The sequence below is a fragment of the Cupressus sempervirens genome, chromosome 10 (genome assembly GCF_028749045.1).
Source record: "Cupressus sempervirens isolate cs-2001-9-10 chromosome 10, ASM2874904v1, whole genome shotgun sequence".
NCBI lineage: Eukaryota > Viridiplantae > Streptophyta > Pinopsida > Cupressales > Cupressaceae > Cupressus > Cupressus sempervirens.
In genome coordinates, this window is record NC_143127.1 from 501,158,115 (window position 1) to 501,181,202 (window position 23,088).

The 23,088-nt window shown below is 33.7% G+C and overlaps 1 protein-coding gene and 1 long non-coding RNA gene across 2 annotated transcripts; both read left to right on the top strand.

The window, feature by feature from the left end:
- The first annotated feature begins 7,982 nt into the window (after positions 1–7,982).
- Positions 7,983–21,892, top strand: LOC149534860 (uncharacterized). Its single transcript, XM_089804961.1, has 4 exons — positions 7,983–8,620; positions 8,711–8,951; positions 21,097–21,217; positions 21,417–21,892. The coding sequence occupies exons 1-4, from the start codon at positions 8,031–8,033 to the stop codon at positions 21,506–21,508; spliced, it is 1,044 nt and encodes a 347-aa protein (XP_089661087.1). The 5' UTR covers positions 7,983–8,030; the 3' UTR covers positions 21,509–21,892.
- Positions 21,888–22,513, top strand: LOC149534861 (uncharacterized). Its single transcript, XR_016357131.1, has 2 exons — positions 21,888–22,013; positions 22,246–22,513. It is a non-coding gene; the product is annotated as an uncharacterized LOC149534861 (long non-coding RNA).
- Positions 22,514–23,088: the final 575 nt, after the last annotated feature.

Below are 23,088 nucleotides of genomic sequence, written 5' to 3' on the forward strand. Positions count from 1 at the left end.
AATTCTTCATATATTGGTCGGGGAGTGTGAGGGGAAAAACTTCCATGTTGAGGCTCCACATGCACTACTCCTATTACTAGTAGGCTCTGCATAGATTATGCAAGGTTCTTAGATACTATTGCCAGTTGAATCAAGGTGCTTAGTGAGAGGTGGGGCGTGTCATTGAAAGGAATAAAGGCGTCCAACCCGTTAATGAAATTTTTGGTAATGACATTTGTGCAATGAAATACATGATCACTTTGTAATTACAACCTTTCAAGAGTGACATATGACAATTATAGTTCCTTAAAAATCAATGCATAAGAAAAAGAAAAGAAAATTCACTCTAAATAAATAGATACAAGCCACTAATGTGACTAAAACCCCAAACTTGAAGTACACCGATAATGAGCAATACCTAGAAACAAAATCCATGAAAGCTTTACTACCATTCATTACAGTAAACTAATATTGGAAAAGAAAACTATTATTTCCAACTCAATGGATGCACAATGTAATTTGAGTAATTGAAACTAAAATGGTGAACATACAAATTTAAACCAAATGAATACCTTGCATGAACAAACTTTCTAAGAAAATATTCATTTCTTCCAACTCAGCACTAGCAGATATAGAAAACAATTAATAAATAAATAAATAGTTTTTTCAACACATTTTGTTTTAGTAGCAGTGGTGGAGAAAATCAAAGCTTATTTTGGCACAGGCAATAAGGATGCTAGAAAAGTTTGATGTACATTTTGTGATCACATTTTACTTTAAATTTTCCATAACTTTTCTAATTAATCCAAATCCAAATTATGCATTACTGGAGGTCATTGCAAACCACATTTCTTTGAACCATCCTGTTAAACTATTCACGTACCTTGTCTATACTTCCACATTTTGGGTTCATGTCTGCAAGGGAGTTGTAGCCAAATCTCAAAAACTCATGCGTCTGGAAAACACCTCTACCTATTATGCTTGGATGGATGCAATATCCTTTCTCTAAATTCATAGACATAATATAAAGCAAAGTTGGGCCCAAATAATGTTTTTTGTCTGAAATTATATGTCATGTTTAGGTTGTTTGAATCGTGTCAAAGAGTAGAAGCATTTGGATCATATATGACAACACATGAGTTCCAATTGGGAAGGCTTTTGGATCATATAGACAACTCAGTTTTGCAAGTCTCGGTAAGATACATGTTTTAGTTTTCTGTTTACAGATAGAAGCTTTGATATTTGAAAAGACGCATAGTTCTTCCACCTCAAATTTAAGTTCTCAAACATACAAAATATTAGATGCTTTTACATGTTCTCATCTTAGAAAGGCATCTTGAGACATTTGAAGGGAAGTAAAGGAGAGCCCATTGCTTGGATGTTAACAATGATAAATATATTTATTGTATTTGATCTCTCTTTAGATTTCCGAAGAATATAATCATTTTTCATTTTTAGGTAAATTTAAGTCTTAATATATTTCTCCCAGGGCCAAAGGGAGGTGTAAGGCTCAAATGTTGTACTGACACGACAAACCAATTATCTTGCATACTCTATTTTGGGCACTATAAATTTATTATTGTAGAAATTGAATGTTATTTGTTTTTTCAAAGTATAATTTGTATATGCTTGACTATATGCATAGATAATTAACTTAGAATTCTAGAAAATTAGAATAATATATTATTATAATTAGAATTGATAAGTAACAATAAAATTCTCAATTGATAGTGCTAGTTCTTGTTATTTTAATTAAAGAAGTTTATTATTAATTATAAATTTATTTTAAATAATAAATGTAGAATTATTAGTATATAAATATACATTTACATTTAAAATAATATTTAAGCTATATACTAGTATATTCATATAGTATAATAGAGAGTAGTTAGATAATTTAAAGATAAATATATAAGCTTTTACTTTTAGATATATTAGAAATATTTTTTATTTTTATGCTTTGTAATGGCTTGATGTTATTAAGAAATGAATCCGTCTCCTTTAATGAATTACTTGGTGACCAAGGCTATTTTAAAATGTATAGAGATATACTTTAAGGTATTGCTAAAATATGTATTTTGGTACCCTTTTTTGTAAATCATCATATGCTATTTACACATCAAAACATAATTTTTAATACCTAAAACATCATCATCATCTCTCTCTCACACACTGTGTGTGTGTGTGTGTGTGTGTGTGTGTGAGAGAGAGAGAGAGAGAGAGAGAGAGAGAGAGAGAGAGAGAGCATTTTTCAATGGAAATTATGTTAAATCGATTTCAAAGAAATTCAGAGATGGAGGGAAACTTAGTGATACAATGTGGTTTCCTATAATTGAATGTAAGATATTTCCCTACTTTTATGTGGATGTAATCTCTAGTGGTAAAACACATAAATATTTGTAATATAAATTATTTATGAGTGAAACACATAATTGATTGGACTATTACTTCTATATTTTGATTGTCTTTATTTTCTTATTGTTGTTCTTTGTAAATTAAATATTAATCTATTTCTTAAATTAAACAACTCTTACCAGAGCGATGAGAAGTTGTGGGAACATTGCAGAGAAATTGAGAAAAGACAAAAAAGAGGATAAATAGACAGGAAAATGCACAACACTAGACTACATATTTTTGTTAAAGATGCTCTAAATTAGGATCTGTGAAATATGCACTTCATTTTCCATTTGTAAAGTCATGAGAATTATCATCCTTCCATCAATGGAAGAAAGTCATGGCATGGTTTGATAGTGTTGCACTCATGGCAGTATTTGGACTTTATATGAACCATTCATTTATCATTTACTTTAAACCCTACATGGATTCCTATATCCATGCATTTACTCTTGTGGTTGCTATAAGTGTAATCAACAATTTAACCTTCTTCAATCCTAATACCAAATAGCCCCTACTATAGTTTATCTTCTTTAAATTTACATCTCTTTAATTTGTATTTTCTAAAAAAAACTATCGGCATACCTCTTGCACCTCTTTTTGGAGCAAGTGCTAGTAGATATTTTCACCTTGCGTCTAAAGATCCGACAATGACTATCTAGGCAGTTCATTAGACATGCCTGATGCCCATCCGTCTAATGCCCATTTCGTAATCAGAAATTGGTGTCGTATCCAATTTTACCGTGCCTGATAACATTAATAAAATTAAAAATAATTGTATTGTTTATATTTAGCACACATTCATAAAGCTAAATAGGAATGTTATTGTTTTGTAGAAGATTAATTTATTTTATATTTTTAAAATTATTTATGGTTAGTGGTTTTAAAAGTTATATTAGTAAAACAATATATAATATATTTTTAATAATGTTTGATTTTTAATTATTTTAATTTTATTAAATATAATTTAAAAAAATTAGATTTTAAAATGTATAAAATTTATAATATTTATTATCAATAATATAAAAATATTTTTATATTATTAAAAAATATATTTTATATTATTATTAATTTAGAATATAATTATAAACATCAAATATATATTGTAAATACTATTGTATTTAAATGAAATTTTTTTTAATTTAATTTAATTGTTTTGTAATTAAAGATCTTATTAAGGATGTACTATTAATCATCTTATTTATTTCTATCTATCTTATTTATTTTTATCTAATTTAAATCTATTGTAAAAATTTATACCAATATCCAATTTATAAGTTATTATAAATTTATTATAGAACTATAAATAGTATAATATAGAAAGTATTTGAATAAAAAATAAAATTAACAATTAAATTATAAAATTATAATATGATAGTTCATTAAATTTTAACAATATACATTAATTAAATTATTTATAAAGTTTATTTATATATTAATATGACTTATATCTACTAAAGTAAGTTAAATTGAAATTTTAAATTTCTTATATGAATCAATTTTTCTTGCCAAATTTTAAATAAAACTATATGAAATTTCTATAATATATTATACAATTTATGAATAGTAATAAATTTTTTAATATGATAAAGATCAAATATAATAGTTCTGATTATATAAATAACAATTGCTATAACAAAAAATAAAAAATGTAATAATATTCTTATTTTCCTACTCAACTTCCTCAAATCAGTGCTAAGTATAAACAATATAGTATTAAAAGTTTGTATTAAAACTATCTCATATTTTTATATTCCATGTTCATTAACTATAAAGTACCATATAACACACAAGATAAAATTGGGTACGATAACAATTTATTATTAAAATAATCTTTTATATTGATAATAATTTTTATACATCTTAAAATCATAATCTTTTAAATTATATTTAATATTATTAAAATAATTTAAAAAAATTATTAAAAATATATAGATATTAAAAATATATTATATATTCTTTTACTAATATAACCTTTAAAACTACTAATGATAAATAATTTTAAAAATATAAAATAAATTAATCTTCTACCAAACAATAACATTCGTATTTAGCTTTATGAATGCATGCTAAATATAAACAATACAATAAATTTGAATTTTATTAATGTTATGAAGCACAGTAAAATTGGATATGACGAGAATTTCTGATTAAGATTTGACATAAGTACGGAGGCACAAAATGGGCATTAGGCGGATGGGCATCTAGGATGTCTAATGAATTGCTTGGATAATCGTTGCCTAAAGATCCACCCTTGGGCAAAGCCCTCTTTTCAAGAAGATCTCGCATCTTTATTTAGGCTCGACACACTCTACTATACTTGGTGTAACAGGCTAAATCCATGGCCTTTAACAATAGTTCAACATTTGACCCGCAAGTCTAGTCGATGCCCATTAATAACTTCTTGTATTATAAGAATCTAATGTGTTATAATACTTCTACAATTCTCAAGAAATTAATTGAAGATACATTTACAGTTGGTTCTGATATCATGTTGATTTCTTAGATCTTTACAAATGTACTAACAATTACCATTGTAATTGATTGTTTTCCAAATGCATATTGAATGACTTATAAATATGAGATAAAGAGACATGTTTCTTGTGGTTAATCATCATTAGATATAAATAACATATTAACAAATATATATATATATATATGATGATGATGATGATGATGATGATGATGATGATGATGATGATTTACCAACAATAATGAATCTCATGATCTAATCAATTTGAGTGTAACCACAAACTTAACAACATACATGTAGAGGCTCTCCAAGATATACAATAAAATTCACTTGAATTCAAGCTCAAATTTGTAGAGATTGTGTGTGTTTAGCTCACATTTGCACAGATTGTAGTTATTTGATATTGAAGAGCAAATTTTTTTGTGTCATAATTATTCTTTAATTAGTATTTTGCTTAATATTATCTATCTTTAATGGAATTGCATACCCTATTCCATAGCTCCCATTCCTAGACATGAAGGCAATGTGTGGGAAAGGTGTTGAAGTTTAGATTTACACTTGCCAATTCCATTTGCTTGAAACCTTTTTGTGCATGTCCTATAATTATGACATTCTATGAGCATTTGAATTTCCTATGTATATAAGGCAACACATATTTGGTATTAGTCTTGCTTAGAAAATAGCACCACCAAATAAATTTAAACTCTCACTTTTGTAACATTTTGTAGTGTTTCAAATTTCATTGAATTGATTCCCTAATTTTCTTATTGGTCTATGGTTTTTAACCTATGAATTTTCTTTTCATATTTGAAAATAGAAGGATTTCATTTTTGCTCATTACTGTGTCCAAATAAATTTTTATGAAATATTTCTAGAAGTTTCTATAATCTTTTTGTGCATATCTTGCAATTATGACTTTCCATGAATATTCTTAAAGATTTTTGTGGATATCCTATAATATTGTCAGTGTGTGAAACACCATTTAGTTTGAGAAACTTTGTCAAAGCAGTTTATGTGCCTTGTTATAAAACATAATAGAAAGAAATTTAGAAGACTAAAGCCCTTAGAGCAAATTATTTTACTTCTTAAAGACAAAGATAATAATATTTACATTGATGTTGTAATCTTGTCTTTCATGCCATATGTATTCTTCAATTTTTGTTGAAGGCATATCCAAGTTTCACTCAACAAGAAATAATGTATAAACGTATGTTTCATCCAATCATGGTTATTATTTAAAAAATTAAAATTTTTTTCTACTCTTTATTTTCTCAATTTTTATTTTTATTTTTCAGTTTTGAATCCATAGAAAAAACAAGTGGCAATTATGCATGCTTGATTTGAGATAACATACAAACAAATGTAGGGAGATTGAGGTAAAGTATGCAACATTATTCTTCAAGCAATTATTATTGGCTTTTCTCAAGTTTTGTAATAGCTTTAATATTGAACTATTTTGTGTTTTTCACTAAAAAGTAATACATCTTCTTTGTTCTTAATTTGTACTTTGTTTTTCCTCATCCAAATAGTTCTTACAACATCTATTATTACAGAAATAGGGAAAGGTATGCATATAAATTGGTATTCCGTAATTTCAAGGAAGAGATTTTTCTTTTGACATAACTTTCATGCTCACAGTATGGAAGCTTTAATATAGAAGTTATTTGGTCACCACAAATTGTTGCTCCTTCTCTAGAACAAAGTGAAAAGCTCCTTAATTTACAAATCTTATGCAAATATTTAAATACAAGATGACAAAATCAATATAACATGTGAAGCTAATATTGAAATATTTTGTATTTGTTTTGTAATTCTGTTACTTGAATCTTTATCTTCTAAACACTTTCCTCCTCGATTTTTTTGGTGTCTAAACAATTTGTTGACTCGTCTAGGATGAAGATTGAAAGATTACTTTCAACTTTCCATAAATTAGTTGATAGTGGAAAACAAGACACTTATGTTGAGAAATATATTGTTTGATGCTATGGATGCTTTATATTTATTACTTATAACTACCAAGTAAAATAAATCCTGAAAACCTTAAGCCTACTTTCCAAGCTTTTATCCTAAACATGTTTTTTGATGAATTTGCATTTAATGATTTGATCTACTATTGTGTTAAAATGTCTTTTTTCTTTTCATATCACAAAATGTTGGTCATTCCAATAAAACCTTGTCAACCTTCCTTATGAAGGCAAAACAACATATGACAAACACAAGATTAAATCACAATAATTAGGAAAAAAATTATAGATCAATAAGCGAAGGACAATTTGTAAACTAGAACATCAAATATTTTAGTATTTCATAACTATCATGCATTGGATATGAATTGTAGGCTTGAACAATTTTAGTAAGATCAACAAGCTTTAATTTTTTCACGAATTAGCCTTTATCAAGTCTAATTCTATCATAATATATTTCTTAACGATCTTTGTAAGATGAAAAAGCTTTAATTTTTGTTGTAAAATAGCATTTCTCAAGTCCAATTCTTCTATAATATCTTTTTTATTCCAATAATACATATGCGAGTGTTTTAGGAAGAACAAGAAGCACCTTTGATAATTTCTTGCTCTCTTTATAAATTTAATCTCTTTATAAACTGAATATTGCAGTCCTCCACTATATATTTTAGATGCTTGGAATTTTGAAGCACTACTTTTGAATTCATCTTTTCATTAGTGAACTCAACAAATCACAAGGAAGTGTGACACTTGCACTTAACTTTTTTTCCTTAAAACATGAAATCAATATATCACAAGAAAAGTGTGACAAATGCACTAAATCCCGAAGCACATACAACACAACATAAACTTATTTTTTTACGATTATAACTCCAGCAATACGCTACTCTTCACTAATACATCATATTGAAAACATCAAATATAAAACATTATCTTTTATTACCAATACTAATTCATGAGAACCCTCTTATAGCATATGAAATGTCCCCTCTTGTCCCTCATTTTTTTTTGTGGTCGGTTATTCCCCCTCAAATAATTACTTGTCATTGCAATTTCTGATTCCCGTTACATGACGCCAGAGCAAGAAAAGCGAGTCAAAATTATTTCTCGTTATTGCAGATAGTGATTCCGTTACATAACGGCAAAGTAGGAAAATATAAAAAGGCAGAGGAGGTACCCCGGATTTTTTCTTTTCGGCGAGACGCGAGAGGAATGAGAAAATGGGGAAGCCGTACGAGGGAGCCTCTCTGCAGTCTCAGGCCGTCGATTTGCACGCCTCCATCCCTCCACCTCCCCCTCCCCTCGTGCGAGACTCCCCGCTCCCTGAAGGTCCCCAAAATGATGACATTTATGAGCCAACAAATTGGGAATGGGAGTCTGTTTCTGGGTTGCAGCAGCAGCAGAGAAAGTCCCTCGGCAAACTAAGCACGCGCGGAGTCTACTGGAAAAATCCTGCTCAGAATGCCTGCGGCTGTGCCCTTCTTTTGCTTTTCCATGGCGGGGATGTCGACGCCGACGGCAACTGCCTCTTCGCGGCCTTTCAGAAGGCAATGCGGATGAATGCCGATGCCGATGCCACTGCCACAGACCTGCGCCGGAAGACAGTGGCGCGCTTTCTTCATGCTTACGGGTCTGCTACGCCCCAGGAAAAAGAGGAGATTGACAGAACAATAAAGAATCTGTATGCCCCTTGTCTTGATGCCGGATGGGGTGTGCATCTGGTCCAGGAGCATAAGCTTCTCGCTCCCAAGCGAGACCGCCATGGTCTTAACGCTTCCATACAGCAGCTTCTTCAGCTCGGCTTCGTCAGGTTTAGTTTTTACTTGTTACTTTAGCCGCCATTGTCATGGAATTCGTGAGCCAAAAGGGAAAATTGTTAATTTGCGTATTTTTGTTTCAGAGAAACGGCAGTAGAATGTATTTGCAAGGAAAGATGTGTTGCGGTAGAAGATGGGCTGAGTTGGGGTAAGTACATGTCCATTTGTGGCAGTAGAGATGATGAGTATGATATTATCACGCTGCAATACACGGAAGAGGGTCTTTTGTCTGTTGATGAGAACATCCAGGGCCGTGCTGCTGCCTTTGGAGACGACATTGCTATCCACGCTCTCGCTACTGAGTTCAACCGTGAAATATTTGTGGTAACAATTTCTTGCATGCCTTTCACCCGTTCTTCTCTCCATTTAGGAGCATTTTTGTTCTTAGGAAATCATCTTTTTAAATAAATATTTTACTTTTCCTGACATGTTTTTGTGGATTCATACATTTACGTCGTCAAAATCTTTATTATTAATGCAGCGTGAAAAACGGTAAAAAACGGACTGTTAGTTTTTCTCTTTCTCCATTTAGGGACATGTTTATTTTAAGGGAAAAAAAACCAATTATTTATATTGAAAGTTAACCTTTCCTGACACGTTTTTGTGGATTCATAAATGGCGCTGACATATACATTTATATTGTCAAAATCTTTATTAGTAACGCACTGTAAAAAAAGTCTAAATACCGACTGTTAAATGGCACGATTGGGAAGAATGATTTCTATTAGAAAAAGACCATTGATTGATGCAAATATGCTGTAAATTGAGAAAATTAGGAACTGATCTTTGAGGTTCGCAGGAGGTCGATCATGAAAAGCAACATAATGCAAATGGTTGGGCTATATAACTAACTCTTTCTTTTTCGTTTGTGTAAACATATTGTTGTTGGAGAAAAAACAACAATTGTTTATAACAAAAGAAACTAGATTACTGATTTGCTTTTGGGCTGGCCATTGTATTTGTTTAAGTGCATATGCTTAAATTGCTACTGCCACATTTGCAAATGGATGTAAGACTATATCTCTGGCTCAAGATATGCGTGCGTAGCTAGCTACCTAGCCTCTGATACTTGGTAGCATCCAATATTAAAATATAAGATTACTAGAGATGAATCCTGTTTTCATAGTGTAATTATTAGGCTAGGGGCTTGAATAGGCAAAGCTGTTTCGCTTTTGCTGTCAGACCTTATGGAAGATTATCAAAACATTTATTTCACCGCTTTACATTTTAAAGGAGCTTGCTTTGGTAAATGATAAATGACTCAACAAAAGTGAAAATAGAGAGATGGGGTGGATGAAGCTACTTGAAATCAATTTGCAAATTTACTAGCACCATCGGGTTGGGGCTTACACTTGGAAACTTGTTTCTTTCCCCTAATAATTTTAATGGGCAAGTTCTTTTCTGTTGGAGGACAGCCAAAAAAATAATAGTTAAACATTGAAGTTTCACGGACCAAGCTTCAATAATGAAAATAGAACGATGGGATTGAGATTCATATAACTACTCAGAACCAATCTTTTAATGTGTTCTACTAGAAGTTTGAGGCCTATATCGGGAAGGGTTGCTTCTTCTATCAAGACTATGAAATGACAAGGCATTATGAATGGATATTTAAGGAATTTTGCCAAAGCTAACTTGCTGGTAGGAAATTGATCTCTTTGTTTATATACTGAAACCAACTTGTTGGGTGCCATCCGTGAGCACAAGTGTATCCAAAGTTTTAAAAAAGTTGCCAAACATTAGGCCAATCCTCCTAAAACTAATGCAACAACCAAGGGGGAGCTAAACAGTAATGAAAAATCTAATTCTTTTCTTATTTTGTATTGTTGTGTTGTCAAGGGAAACAATAAGTTCTGCTGCCATGAATTATTTATTGTTAAAATAGCTTGGCCAATTTGACACAATTACTGAGTTTACAGCCAAAATTATATGATCGAAAGAATCCTGACAAAGAAGCAACGGAAATAGAGGAAAACAGCATATAAATATTTTGAAAAATAAACTACTTCAACAATGGAACATCCAGCACTGGTACAAGTCTGTCGGATTCTTAAGATGGAAAAAATGAAATGAAGGATTTGAACTTCATGTATTAGAACATTCTTTAGTTCAAAACTTCAAATACTCAAAATTGGCTGCTATGTGCATCTGTCAATCAATTTAATAAAAAATCTATAAGTGTGCTCTTATTCCATAATCTGCAAATAAGAGCTGAAAAACCTAGATGAATATTGAGTTCTTATTCAAAAATTAAGGAAATGTAGTGAAACATTTCAGTCCAGTTGAATTTTAACAAATATCCATTTTATTTAATCAATGGTTGTGGATGACCATTCCTTTTTTAAGTTAGTTACAAATATGAGGACCTGCCTTAGGAAGGAGAACGACACGAAGAAGATTGGCTACACTCGTGGCATTTCCCTACAGATCTGATTGTTCTATCTCTTGAAGAGACTGAACATTCTGCATTCTGCACAGGTGTCCAATACTTGTCTCGGGATCTCCATGCCTTCTGCTTGCCATCAACTGCAGGAAAAACGTTCCTCTGTTCACAAGTTTTATTTTGTGATTGAGTGTAATCTCTGAGAATCTGATGTTCGTAGTGAAGTCCACTAAACTCTTTCCAACATGTTGCAATTTGAGACGGGTTTATTATGGTTCTCCATATTTGTGGGTTGGGCTCTGATTTTTTTGCATAGGCTACCAGTCTTTATTCTGGTGAATCACCTCATATATGTTTTATGTACTTTTCTGAAACCCCTGCTTCCTATTCCTTTTCCTGTGAATGTTAGTTTAGGATAGAATGGAGTAGAAGCTGGCCTTCTTTGGAGTTGCTTGGGTGATGATGCTGGCCTTGTCTTTCCATTATTGTGGTTCCTGCCCATTTCGAAGCCTAAACAGGACAATTTTGAACTACAATTAAAATGCTGCAGGTGGGTAAACTATAAAACAACTCAATTGTAATCCCAGAAAGACAAACTATGTTATGTCCTTAAATGTAATTCTCTGAATTGCTTGCATGTCAAGGCAAAGATATAGATGCTGTTGTGGCCACAAGTTACAGCACAGCCCAGTTCTTCAAAACCTGGGGCCTATCATTTTTGAAATTCTTGAAGGACCAAACTAGAGTTAAGTGTATATTTCTGGTGATTGTTGTTTTGTCTGTTATGTTAACTCCTTCAAGGCCCTAGTTTTGAAACAGCATTCAGAAAATTTTATCTATTTTTTGACTTCACAATATTATCCCTCTTTGATCTTTGTTTATTTTTAGGTGTTATCACAAGGAATTCTCAGTACTACTGTACCCGACTAAAACTTTTTTTTCTTTCTATGGTTTAATGTAAGTTTATGTATAAGTTCCTGACAAAGGATATCAGCTCCTATCAGTCAAAGGAGCCTCTATTCACTATCAATTAACTAGGTGTGTTCTATTGTTATCTCAAAATCCAACGCTATCTTTTAGAAATGTATCAGTGGCGATGATATAATAGATTATATGTGATAATTATTTGGCAAACTTTTCAAGAACAAATTCTTCTCTTGACCATCGTATTCTATGTAGCTTGTGTTACATTCTTCACTTTGTTATCAGTTTGTGAAGAAAGTGCACAGAACAGCTGCTTAAATTTTTAAGACAAACTTTTACTTATATATTATTGAAAAATTAAAATTTAACAATCAAAATAATAGCAAATGCACAAAATCCCCACAAGATCCATATAGTTAAGAACATGAGATTAGTCGGAAAACCCTTTTAGTGAAAACAATGGAGAAGGATTGCTTGGACTTACTGTCCAAATCCAGACACAATAAAAAGAAAATGATGTTACAATGTGTCAAGGCCCCAACCCACTAGAAACACTAACCCCCACTTACAAAACTTACAGGCACCAACTTACTGGCGACACCAAACCACACAATTGAACACTGAGCCAGCAGAGACACCAATCTCTTTTTTTGGGAGGCTCTAATCTCTTCTGCAAAATTTCCCCTTGATGCTTCAATGGAAGATGAACATATTTTTTGGCATTTTCACACTTAACAAAAATTGCTTCTTCAATGGATGATGAACACATTTGTTTTTGCATTTTCACACTTCACAAAATCTACTCTTTATTAAGTCTCGTCAGCATTAAATTTGCTCCGCTCTGCATTAAACTTTGGGATTTTACTTTGTGTGATTGTTTCATTCAGCTCAAGTTATACCCTCACTATTAAGATAATATCTTATACTTTCTATAATAGTCAACTACTTGTCTGTAGTCCGTCTTTCAATCTAGATAGGAATGTTTCCTATCCCGTCTCTAGTTTTGTTTCTAATTCCGTCTTTAGTCTACGTTGTTTCTAAAAAGAAACAACGTCCATGTAATTCTTTATAAGGAACACATTTGTTCCTCTGTTAATCAATGAATCATTCGGAAATCCGTTAATCTGCCAACTCTTCTTGAATCTTGTAACATGGTATCAGAGCTAACACTTTAATTTTTTTTTGGAAAAATTTATAATTTCTTCTTGAAATTATTTGTTTAAATTTTTTCAAAATTTTTTTCAGTTAATTTCTTTGAAACCCGCCTAGGGTTTTTTGCCTAGAGAAAATTTGAAAATCTCAAACTAGGGTTTTATGGATTCGTGACTAGTACAAATCGCGATTTTTTTGGCCGAACTCCTTTGCAAATCGCGTCCGACCTCGTGCCCACATTCGTTTTAGCTTTCTCTGCTGCAAATCGTGGTCCTTTTTTCAAGTATCTGCAAGGATCTCGCAGATATTCCTTGGCGTTTGTTTCCTTGAAAAATCGCAGACGTTCTTGGCTGCTGTTTTCAGACGGCTCTGCTCCTGCTGAATTTGCATTATTTGAGATTCAACCTCCACGGCCGCCGCCTGAATTTTCGCTCGAAACCCTAATTTTTGGGGTTGAAAAAATATTTTGTTTGCAGATTCTTGGTGGGTTTTTCGAGAACTCAACTGGGTTGTCGTCCGTTTTTTCTGGGTGCCTCGATTTTTGTGCCTCAATTTTCGAGCCAGCGGATTCAGAAAACGACAGCAGATTCCTTTTGGGTTTTTCAAGCTCTCTTCTAGGTCATTCTCTGATTCTTTTGGGTCTTTCGTATTTTTTGCCTCGAAGAACGTGCCTTCACAAATTTTCACAGTTTTTCATTGAAAAACGTGCCATGGCATCTTTGACAAATATTTTGCTCGAGCATAATTCCAAATTCAATGGTCGCAATTATGGAACCTGGAAGCAGCGCATCATCGCAATCTTCGAATATCGAAACACTGATCAACTTGTTCCGGGTGTTAGGCAGCGTCCGACTTCTCTGGGTCCTGATCAAGATACATGGGATCTGAACAATCGAAAGGCAGTAATGCTTCTCAAACTATCCGTAGCTGATGACCAGCTTTCTTAGATTCCATCCGGCAAGACAGCTGCAGAAATTTGGACACATCTAAAAGGTCTTCATGAGACTTCCGACAAGAGCAGAGCCTTTTGAATTTGTTTCTGTTTTTATGGGTTTGTTGATTTTCTCCTCAAAAATCATTTCAAGTTGTCTGTAATATGCAAGGTTGCGTGAGATTCTGGGTTTTACCGTTTTTTCCACAAAAACGAAGTTTTGTAAATGCAACTTATTTTGAGTCATAGCACTCTTCTGGCAAAGCTTCTTCGTTTCAGCATTTTGTAGATCCAGGGAGGGTCTCAATTATCACAGAATGTTCCGACATCCATACGTTGACCATTAAGGGAGGGTATTAAGATAATATCTTATACTTTCTATAATAGTCAACTACTTGTCTGTAGTCTGTCTTTCAATCTAGATAGGAATGTTTCCTATCCCGTCTCTAGTTTTGTTTCCAAATTCCGTCTTCAGTCTACGTTGTTTTTTTTAGAAACATTTCCTTGTAATTCTTTATAAGGAACACATTTGTTCCTTTGTTAATCAATGAATCATTCGGAAATCCGTTAATCTGCCAACTCTTCTTGAATCTTGTAACACTCACAAGTAGTCATATACATTAAGGAAAGTCTTTTGCAAGACGTTGGTAATGATTGCAAAGCAAGGGGATGTACTTAGCATAGAAGCATCTATTAAACTTGCTCAACATTAATTTCTGAGATTTTAGTTTGTGTGATAGTTTCATTCAGCTCAAGCTACCTTCACAATTAGTCATATACATTAAGGAAAGTCTCTCACAAGATGTTGGTCTAAGTCACATGATTCGTCGAATTTCATCCATGAGATTCAGATTTCAATGAATTTGTACTCTTTTCAAACTTCATCCGAATTTTGTGATATTTAATATAATAGTATTTTATCTTAAACTGAGATTGAGTTATTTAGTTAAATTTATTTAGCAATGTTTAGCTATTTTGACAATTTTGTGGATATATTACTACTATTAAAAAATACATGAATATATAAAACTAAAATTCAATGTTGATTTTTTTCTGAATTTTTACCCTTGCCGAATTTCATTCGAATTTTATGATTGATGGACTCCAATTCGAATTCAAACCTCGTGACTTAGATGTCGGTAATGATTGCAAAGCAAGGGGATGTACTTAGCATACGGGCACCTATTAAACTTGCTCAGCATTAAATTTTGGGATTTTACTTTGTGTGATAGTTTCATTCAGCTCAAGCTACCTTCACAATTAGTCTCTCACACGATGTTGGTAATGATTGCAAGGCAAGGGGACTACTTAGCACACAAGCACCTTTAAACATTTTTTAGTATTGGGATGGGACATGAACTTACCTTTGATTGTTCCTTTTTTAAGTAATGTAATGCTTTAGAAATCACTTTAATGTTGTGATTCTAACCGGTAAAAAGGCTAGAGGGAGGAAACTTGAAAGAAGTATCTTTAAACATTTCTTAGTATGATTTTAATAGGTAAAAAGGCTAGGAGGAAACATGAAAGAAGTGAAACAATTACTGTCTCTATTACCCCTAAAGAATTCCTAGAGGTGCTTATGTGCTAACCTACATGTAATTTCAACATATGGAAGGCTATAGAATTTTATGGTGGAATGACTACTCATGGGGTCATATTGAGATTACTCAACCAGAAATAAAATCCTACAGAATTAATTAAAATTTCCACAAAAACGTTCAATATTAACACAAGTAAATGAATGAGTTGTTACACTAATCGTACATTTGTTAGAATTACAAGATTGGGGTGGCTTGTAGTGCATTATATATGCTTCAAAAGCTTTGCCAATGAGGGAAGAGCCGGATGTTTAGAAGGCCATGAAATATTCATCATAATAACATATGTGAGGTAATTCAATGCCATTATTATTTATTAGTACTCACGGAGGTCATCTTGAGATGAGTTAAGATGGACATCAAGTCAAGTCTAACAAAATACTTTCAAATTTAAAGTTCCTTTTGGGTAGGTTTGTTTGGCTTTTTTGGTGATATGCATGCTTATACTAGAACTGAGAATGATCAGTTAACTACATCATTGTAGATAAGTAGGAGATAATTTCCACAGTAAGTCATTGTGATATTGCTATCAGGATTTAACTGTGTGATTTTGAGTCAAACTCATTGACCTATGTTTCATGAGTAGTGATTCAATATGAATCCATCTCTAATGAGAATAAATGGAACACTTAGCACTTAGCACTCATGGGATCTAGGTGATGCTCATAGGGGTGAAGCACCGGGACCTCATAGCAATATCACTACATCATAGTAGTCATGTAATATCAAAAGTATTTTTTGTGTTTATTGAAGGCTTATGGTTGATAAATGTGGATTTTGTTGATTAGGCTTCGCTATATTGCTAAGTCATTTTATACAATACCATATATAGCTTGCACAATAAGGTTGAATTTTTTATTTGAAATAGTTTTGAGGAAAATCTCAAAGATGGCTTAGTATCACGGTACATCACCCTTCTTCCCTGACATGCTTATCGGTGCATCTATGGCCTGGATGTGGCTGAGGTATACTGCCCACCTTTGCTCAAAACTAGGTCTGTGTCATGTCTGGTTGAAAAAGATATGCTACCATAGGCTAGACTTCAAAAACTTGCCCACCTTTACTCAAAACTAGGTCTATGTCATGTCTGGGTCAAAAATACATGCTACCATAGGTCTTGCTCAAGTGATGGTCGATTTTGCATAGTTTCTTAATTTATCCTTGCATTGTTTGGTTCCCCTGTGCAAATGTGGATTCTCTAGAATTACTTTATTTATTGCCTTGCTTTCATGGTGCTCTCTGTTGTTGTGGGGCATAAGTAAACAGTGAACTGCTTTTTGTCTCTTGGACTTTAATGAAGACTAACTTGAATGCTATGGAGTGGAGCACTTGAGCTGAAATGGTAGCAATATTTTTCTTATGGAATTTGGCAAATTTTATGATTATTTTTTTATATCTTCATGTTTGAACACGAGACTGACCGTCTACTTGACTAGTTGATGAAGGACCACACCACCTTTACTAACTTGCACCAAATAAAATGTCCAAGATCCAAGTGTAAATTGCCTCACATTCGGCGCTTTGTCTACACACTCACAACTCTACTACAATCCTGCTGTAAACTGCCTCACATTCGGCGCTCTGTCCACAGACTCAGAAAAACTCACTCTTCACTTCCTCCTTCTCTTTCACACATTCAAGCTTTTCCTTCCAAAGCTTCCACTTCTCAAGCTTCTCCTTGAGCTTCCACTCCTCAAGCTTCCCCTTGAGCTTTCACCTTTTTCTCGAGCTTCTCCTCCTCAAGCTTCCCCTTGAGCTTGATTTAGAAATGCTCATATGCCTTGCTTAAATAGGCACTTACCACCCCATGCATGACTTATCCACAACCTTCTAGAATTCCTCCACAACCTTCTACAACTTCCAAAACTTTCTACAATATTCATAACTTTCTAGAATTCTTCCCACACACCTCGATAAATGGAATGACAACCATTTATTTTTATTTTTTTCTATTATGCCACCTATGCACCTCGAAAATAGAAATCCCCTTTTCCTTTATTTTCTCCTTTTTCCCCTTTTAAATTTTTTTATTATTTCTCCTCTAATTTTCGTCACTCTCTCTCCAAATTTTTTTTTTTTTTTTTTTTCCCAATAATTTTTCCATGCAAGATGCTCCTGCATCAGACTCCCCCGGTAGATAGAAAAGTGTGTCCCACACTTTGACGCCAAAAGAAAGATCTACCACCATCTTCATCTTCACCAAAGGCTTCCACCTCAACGGGGACAACAAAACCACCATGCAAATCTTCCACATCTGCATTACTCTATCAAACACTAGAATCTCAACCATCCAATCAACAAGCTCATGCCCAAGAACAAACTGAATGTAATGCTTCATTAGCAAACTCCCATTCACATCAACAACTAGTGCGTCCATATCAGCAATAACAAACTCCACATTAGCATCCACATGTACATTTCCATCAACACATGCCAAACTCTCAACACTAGTAACCTCATTGCTCACAACAAGATGCTTTGCAATACATAACTTACCTCCAACAACAACTGGATCATACAAGTCACCACCAACATCAACTAGAGCATCCACAACCAAATGCTCTGTAGTCTTCATGTCAGACTCAACCAACTGATCATGAAAACCAACCTCTGTCCCAACATTAACAACATTAGGAATATCTTTAGCAACAACCTCTAGTTGCTCTACAGGTTCTGCATCAAGCTCCATAAATTGATCAGCAAAACCATCATTTTCCACCTTGACCTTCTTAGCTTTAGCATCCAAGCGAGCAAACATCTTAGAAAAATTCCTCTCCACTATATCATGGATTTTCGCAATCATCTTAGGGTCCAATCCTTTTGGAGCCATCTCCCAAGATCTTCGTAAACCCTCTGCAACAAATCCTTCCCACGCTCCTTGTGACAACCAAATTGTTTGCAAGTCAGATCGCAACCTGCCACCTCGCACGAACAATCAGGAACCACATCACAAGTCTAGGACAACGGATTTGCAATCCACCAGCTCTGATAAACTTCACCCAACCAAGGTCCTGGTACAAACTGCCTCACACTTCGGCGATCTGCTTGTACACTCAGGAACTCCTGCTCTGATACCACTAATGTAGGGCCGCTCTGATACCACTAATGACGGTACGCTCTGATACCACTTGATGAAGGACCACACCACCCTTACTAACTTGCACCAAATAAAATGTCCAAGATCCAAGTGTAAACTGCCTCACATTCGGCGCTCTGTCTACACACTCACAACTCTACTACAATCCTGCTGTAAACTGCCTCACATTCGGCTCTCTGTCCATAGACTTAGGAAAACTCACTCTTCACTTCCTCCTTCTCTTTCAGACCTTCCAACTTTCACACATTCAAGCTTTCCTTCCAAAGCTTCCACTTCTCAAGCTTCTCCTTGAGCTTCCACTCTTCAAGCTTCCCCTTGAGCTTTCACCTTCTTCTCGAGCTTCTACTCCTCAAGCTTCCCCTTGAGCTTGATTTAGAAATGCTCATATGCTTTGCTTAAATAGGCACTTACCACCCCATGCATGACTTATCCACAACCTTCTAGAATTCCTCCACAACCTTCTACAACTTCCAAAACTTTCTACAATATTCATAACTTTCTAGAATTCTTCCCACACACCTCGATAAATAGAATGACAACCATTTATTTTTATTTTTTTCTATTATGCCACCTATGCACCTCGAAAATAGAAATCCCCTTTTCCTTTATTTTCTCCTTTTTCCCCTTTTTAATTTTTTTATTATTTCTCCTCTAATTTTCGTCACTTTCTCTCTCCAAATTTTTTTTTTTTTCCCAATAATTTTTCCATGCAAGATGCTCCTGCATCACTAGTTGAACATCTTGTCTGCTGCAAATGCCACCTGAGAAATTGTTCTCTTGTAGCAAAATAGTGCCACCTTGAAAGCCGAGTCTTTCTTTGTCAAATGAATAACCTTTATTTATTACTTGTCTAGTATTGTTGGAAGTGCCATGCTAATGTCCACATGTTTTTTTGGTAATTTAATGACGATATCATTTTTTTTTCCAAGTAAATTTTTGGCTTAGGTACTGCTTCCATTATATTATGTTTTTTTACCTAAAGGCTAAAAACAAGAATTTAATGTTTTGTTTTGAAACGAAAAAAGCCATGTCATGATTTAGTAGCAAAAAACACCGCTAATTTAATATCGTGTTACCAAACTCCTGCTTGCTAAATATCACCTATATTTTATACACATATCATCATGGTATCCAGCCTTATCCATATTAGGTGATCTTGAAAATTAGCTTTACTTGTATTGGATGCCATTGCTGTATCCAGGCAAGTCTGCTCATTATGACATTGTATCTCAACTGTTAGCAATGCAGTGACTGGGACCTGAATTCAATATCTGAGACAAACTCCATAGTTAAGCGCGCTCAGGCTCGAGTAGTACTGGGATGGGTGGGATGGGTGACCTCCTGGGAAGTCCCGGTGCTTCACCCTTGTGAGCATCACCTAGATCCAATGAGTGCTAAGTGTTCCATTTATTCTAATGAGAGATGGATTCATGTTGAATTTCTACTCATGAAACATGGGTCAATGAGTTTGACTCAAAATCACACAGTTAAATCCTGATAGCAATATCACAATTTGACTTGCTGTGGAAATTATCTCCTACCGGGCACATGGGTGCTATTTTTAGTATTTACATTATTGCTGCTTATTGGTAAATGATCATTTCTTGACTGGTTAGTTCTCCTACACTTCTTGCTCTTCCAAACACTTAGGATTCTTCTGGAGTCCACATATTTAATCCCTCTTTCTAGGCTTTGGTAGTTCAGTTTCTAGTTTAGGACAAAAGAAAGGCAAACATGGAACAGCGAATAGCTTAAGAAAATTGATGAAATTCAGCATCAAGAAACTTTAAAAGGTTGAAGAAAACATACAAAATCTTAATCAAATATTTGTTAGAAACTGGTATCCTTTGTGTAGGATGTATGTGAGAGGCAAAAAGTGGCTTGGCAACTGTCCTCGCTCTACTTGACAATAATTTCTGTAAATCTGTGAATTTTGGTGGAATAGTATTGACTATCTGCTTCTGGTAAAAAGAATAGGAAAATGTTTTTTGAATAATTATTTTTCCATAATCTGTCTCTGAATTTTGATAGAGTGCGAGCAGATCTGTCTATGTTATGGAGAACTTGCCGAGTAGTTAGTGTACCTTGACTCTTTTATCAACTGTGCATCTGGGGCCAAGGAAGTATTAAGTTGTGCATGTATTGTGCTGATTTTTAATCGGAACTTACCCTTCTGCTGTTTGTTAACAAATTCTATTTACAAATAAAATATCAGAGTTCATTTTGAAGCAATGCTGGTCTCAAGTATATTGGTTTTCCATTATTCCTTGGTTTGGTAAATTGATGTATCAGATAATAGGTTGATATCTGCTACAGTTTGACTTCATTTTGTTTATTAGGGTGTTTGCTTGACATTTTTGTGAAATTTCTCATGACCGTGCCAGGTTCAAGCTCATGGATCTGATGGAATGATTGATGACAATGATAGCTGCTTATTTTTTCTTCCACATCACCCTAGAAGTGAAATTTGTCATCCTCCTATTTTCCTTTTCATGAAGGGCACAGGTACTTTCTATTATTCTATATGAAAGATGGGTTGTAGTTTTGTTAGCTTGTGGAAGAGATTACATCTAAATTTGGTTATAATCTTTACAAAATGCATAAGACTTTGCAGCTTTCTAGTTTTTCTGCACTTATCCCAAGATATGCATTGGGTATTGTGATTTAGTTTTCTTTTAGCTGATAATCTCTGTTTGAAATATAGGTTGGTGTGGTGCTGGTGCTGATCACTACGAACCATTACTTGCTTATCCCGCTCCAGTAATCTCACAGGAGAAGGCTGCATTTGTCCTTTGACCTTGAAGAAAATTACATTGATACTTTTGAAGAAGTCTTTTGAAAATGGCATTGTTTGCGGCTACAGAGTTTAAAGCATTTTGACATATGGTCATTTTGTAGAAGTGGAGTCTTTAAACAAAAAAGGGTTCTGGGTCGTAGGATTGCTTTATCATAATTGTTATTTATTTGAAAACCTGGTTCTTTTCTTTTCGTTTTAGAGTCCATTTGTTGAATTCTTTTCGAGTTATGACCAGGTCAGACATTTAGCTGGGCTGTCTGAGAGAATTCCTTTCTTGAAAAGGTGCCCTGGTTGTAAGAAAATGTGGCTACTGCAATTTGAAGGAAAGCTATAATTTTTTGGCGGCTAATTTGAAGGAAAGCAACATGTATTTTGTTCTAGAATGTTTGACCCTTGCTTTTTGCTAGTTTGCAGCATTTGTGCAGTGTGCTTTTGAGTTTTTGGACAGGTTGGTAAGAGAATCCTTTGCCAAGGATGGCCAAGAACTTTCTGCAGTTTGTGAAGGTGCGGATGACTTGTACACGTGTACAAGTGTTGTTTTAGTCTTGATGTTTGAAAATTAAGTACTTAAAAATAGGAAAATAATGGGTAGATTTTTTTTAAAAGCTCGTAGGCTTTAAAGGCGATTTCCAGGTCCAAAAATGTGTGGATGCAGCCAAATAGATTTTCTGGTGTTTTTAAGTCTCAACCGCAAACATTTTGGTTTTAGATCATGCTGCTTGCAATTTTGTTTCAGTTCTGCAGGGAATCCATGAACGTGAGAAGAATTCACAAGGTATGTTCTTTTGGAAAGATGCCATCATCGATCACTGCTACGACAGTGCATATGTCCAGCCTTGACAGCTTTAGTAAGGCTGAAGTTTACTTTTGCTCTGGTCTTTAATAAACTATATTCAATATGCCTTTTAGTGCATTAGCGGCTGTAGGGATGGCAGTATGCACTGTGTACACTGCACAACTTCAATCTTTTCCAAGATGTTTTTATTAAGGATTTAATTATTTCATCTTTTCAATGTGCTGCGCAAATTCAGTTATTCTGTAATAGGCTTGTTTGTGTGTAACAAGGCATTTGAAAAAAAACAGATTTATTCCAGTGCAAGTGCAAGAGGATTGGAATAAATAATGATATATTAAGAATACTTTAGTAAAATATTGTAGATCTGAAGTGTACTAAATGTAGGTGATCATTTGTAAGTTTGATACAACATGTTGCTAGTCTAGACATGAGCCATTGAAGTAATCATGGGTATATGTTCTTTGATGTCTTCAAACCTTAAACAAAATAAAACGACCAATATCGAGTCACATGTCCATGTCAACAAACATTTGAAGTAATCATGGGTATATGTTCTTTGATGTCTTCAAACCTTAAACAAAATAAAACGACCAATATCAAGTCACATGTCCATGTCAACAAACATCCTATACACGTCAAGAGAACAATCAAATTTTAAACAAAATAATTATTTTTATATCAAATATTCACCCTTAACCCTAGGATGCAAGTTCGAAACCAATTTAGGAAGTCCTCTTTTCCTTTTTTGGATGGTCATCCAACAAATAGCATCATCTAGATCAA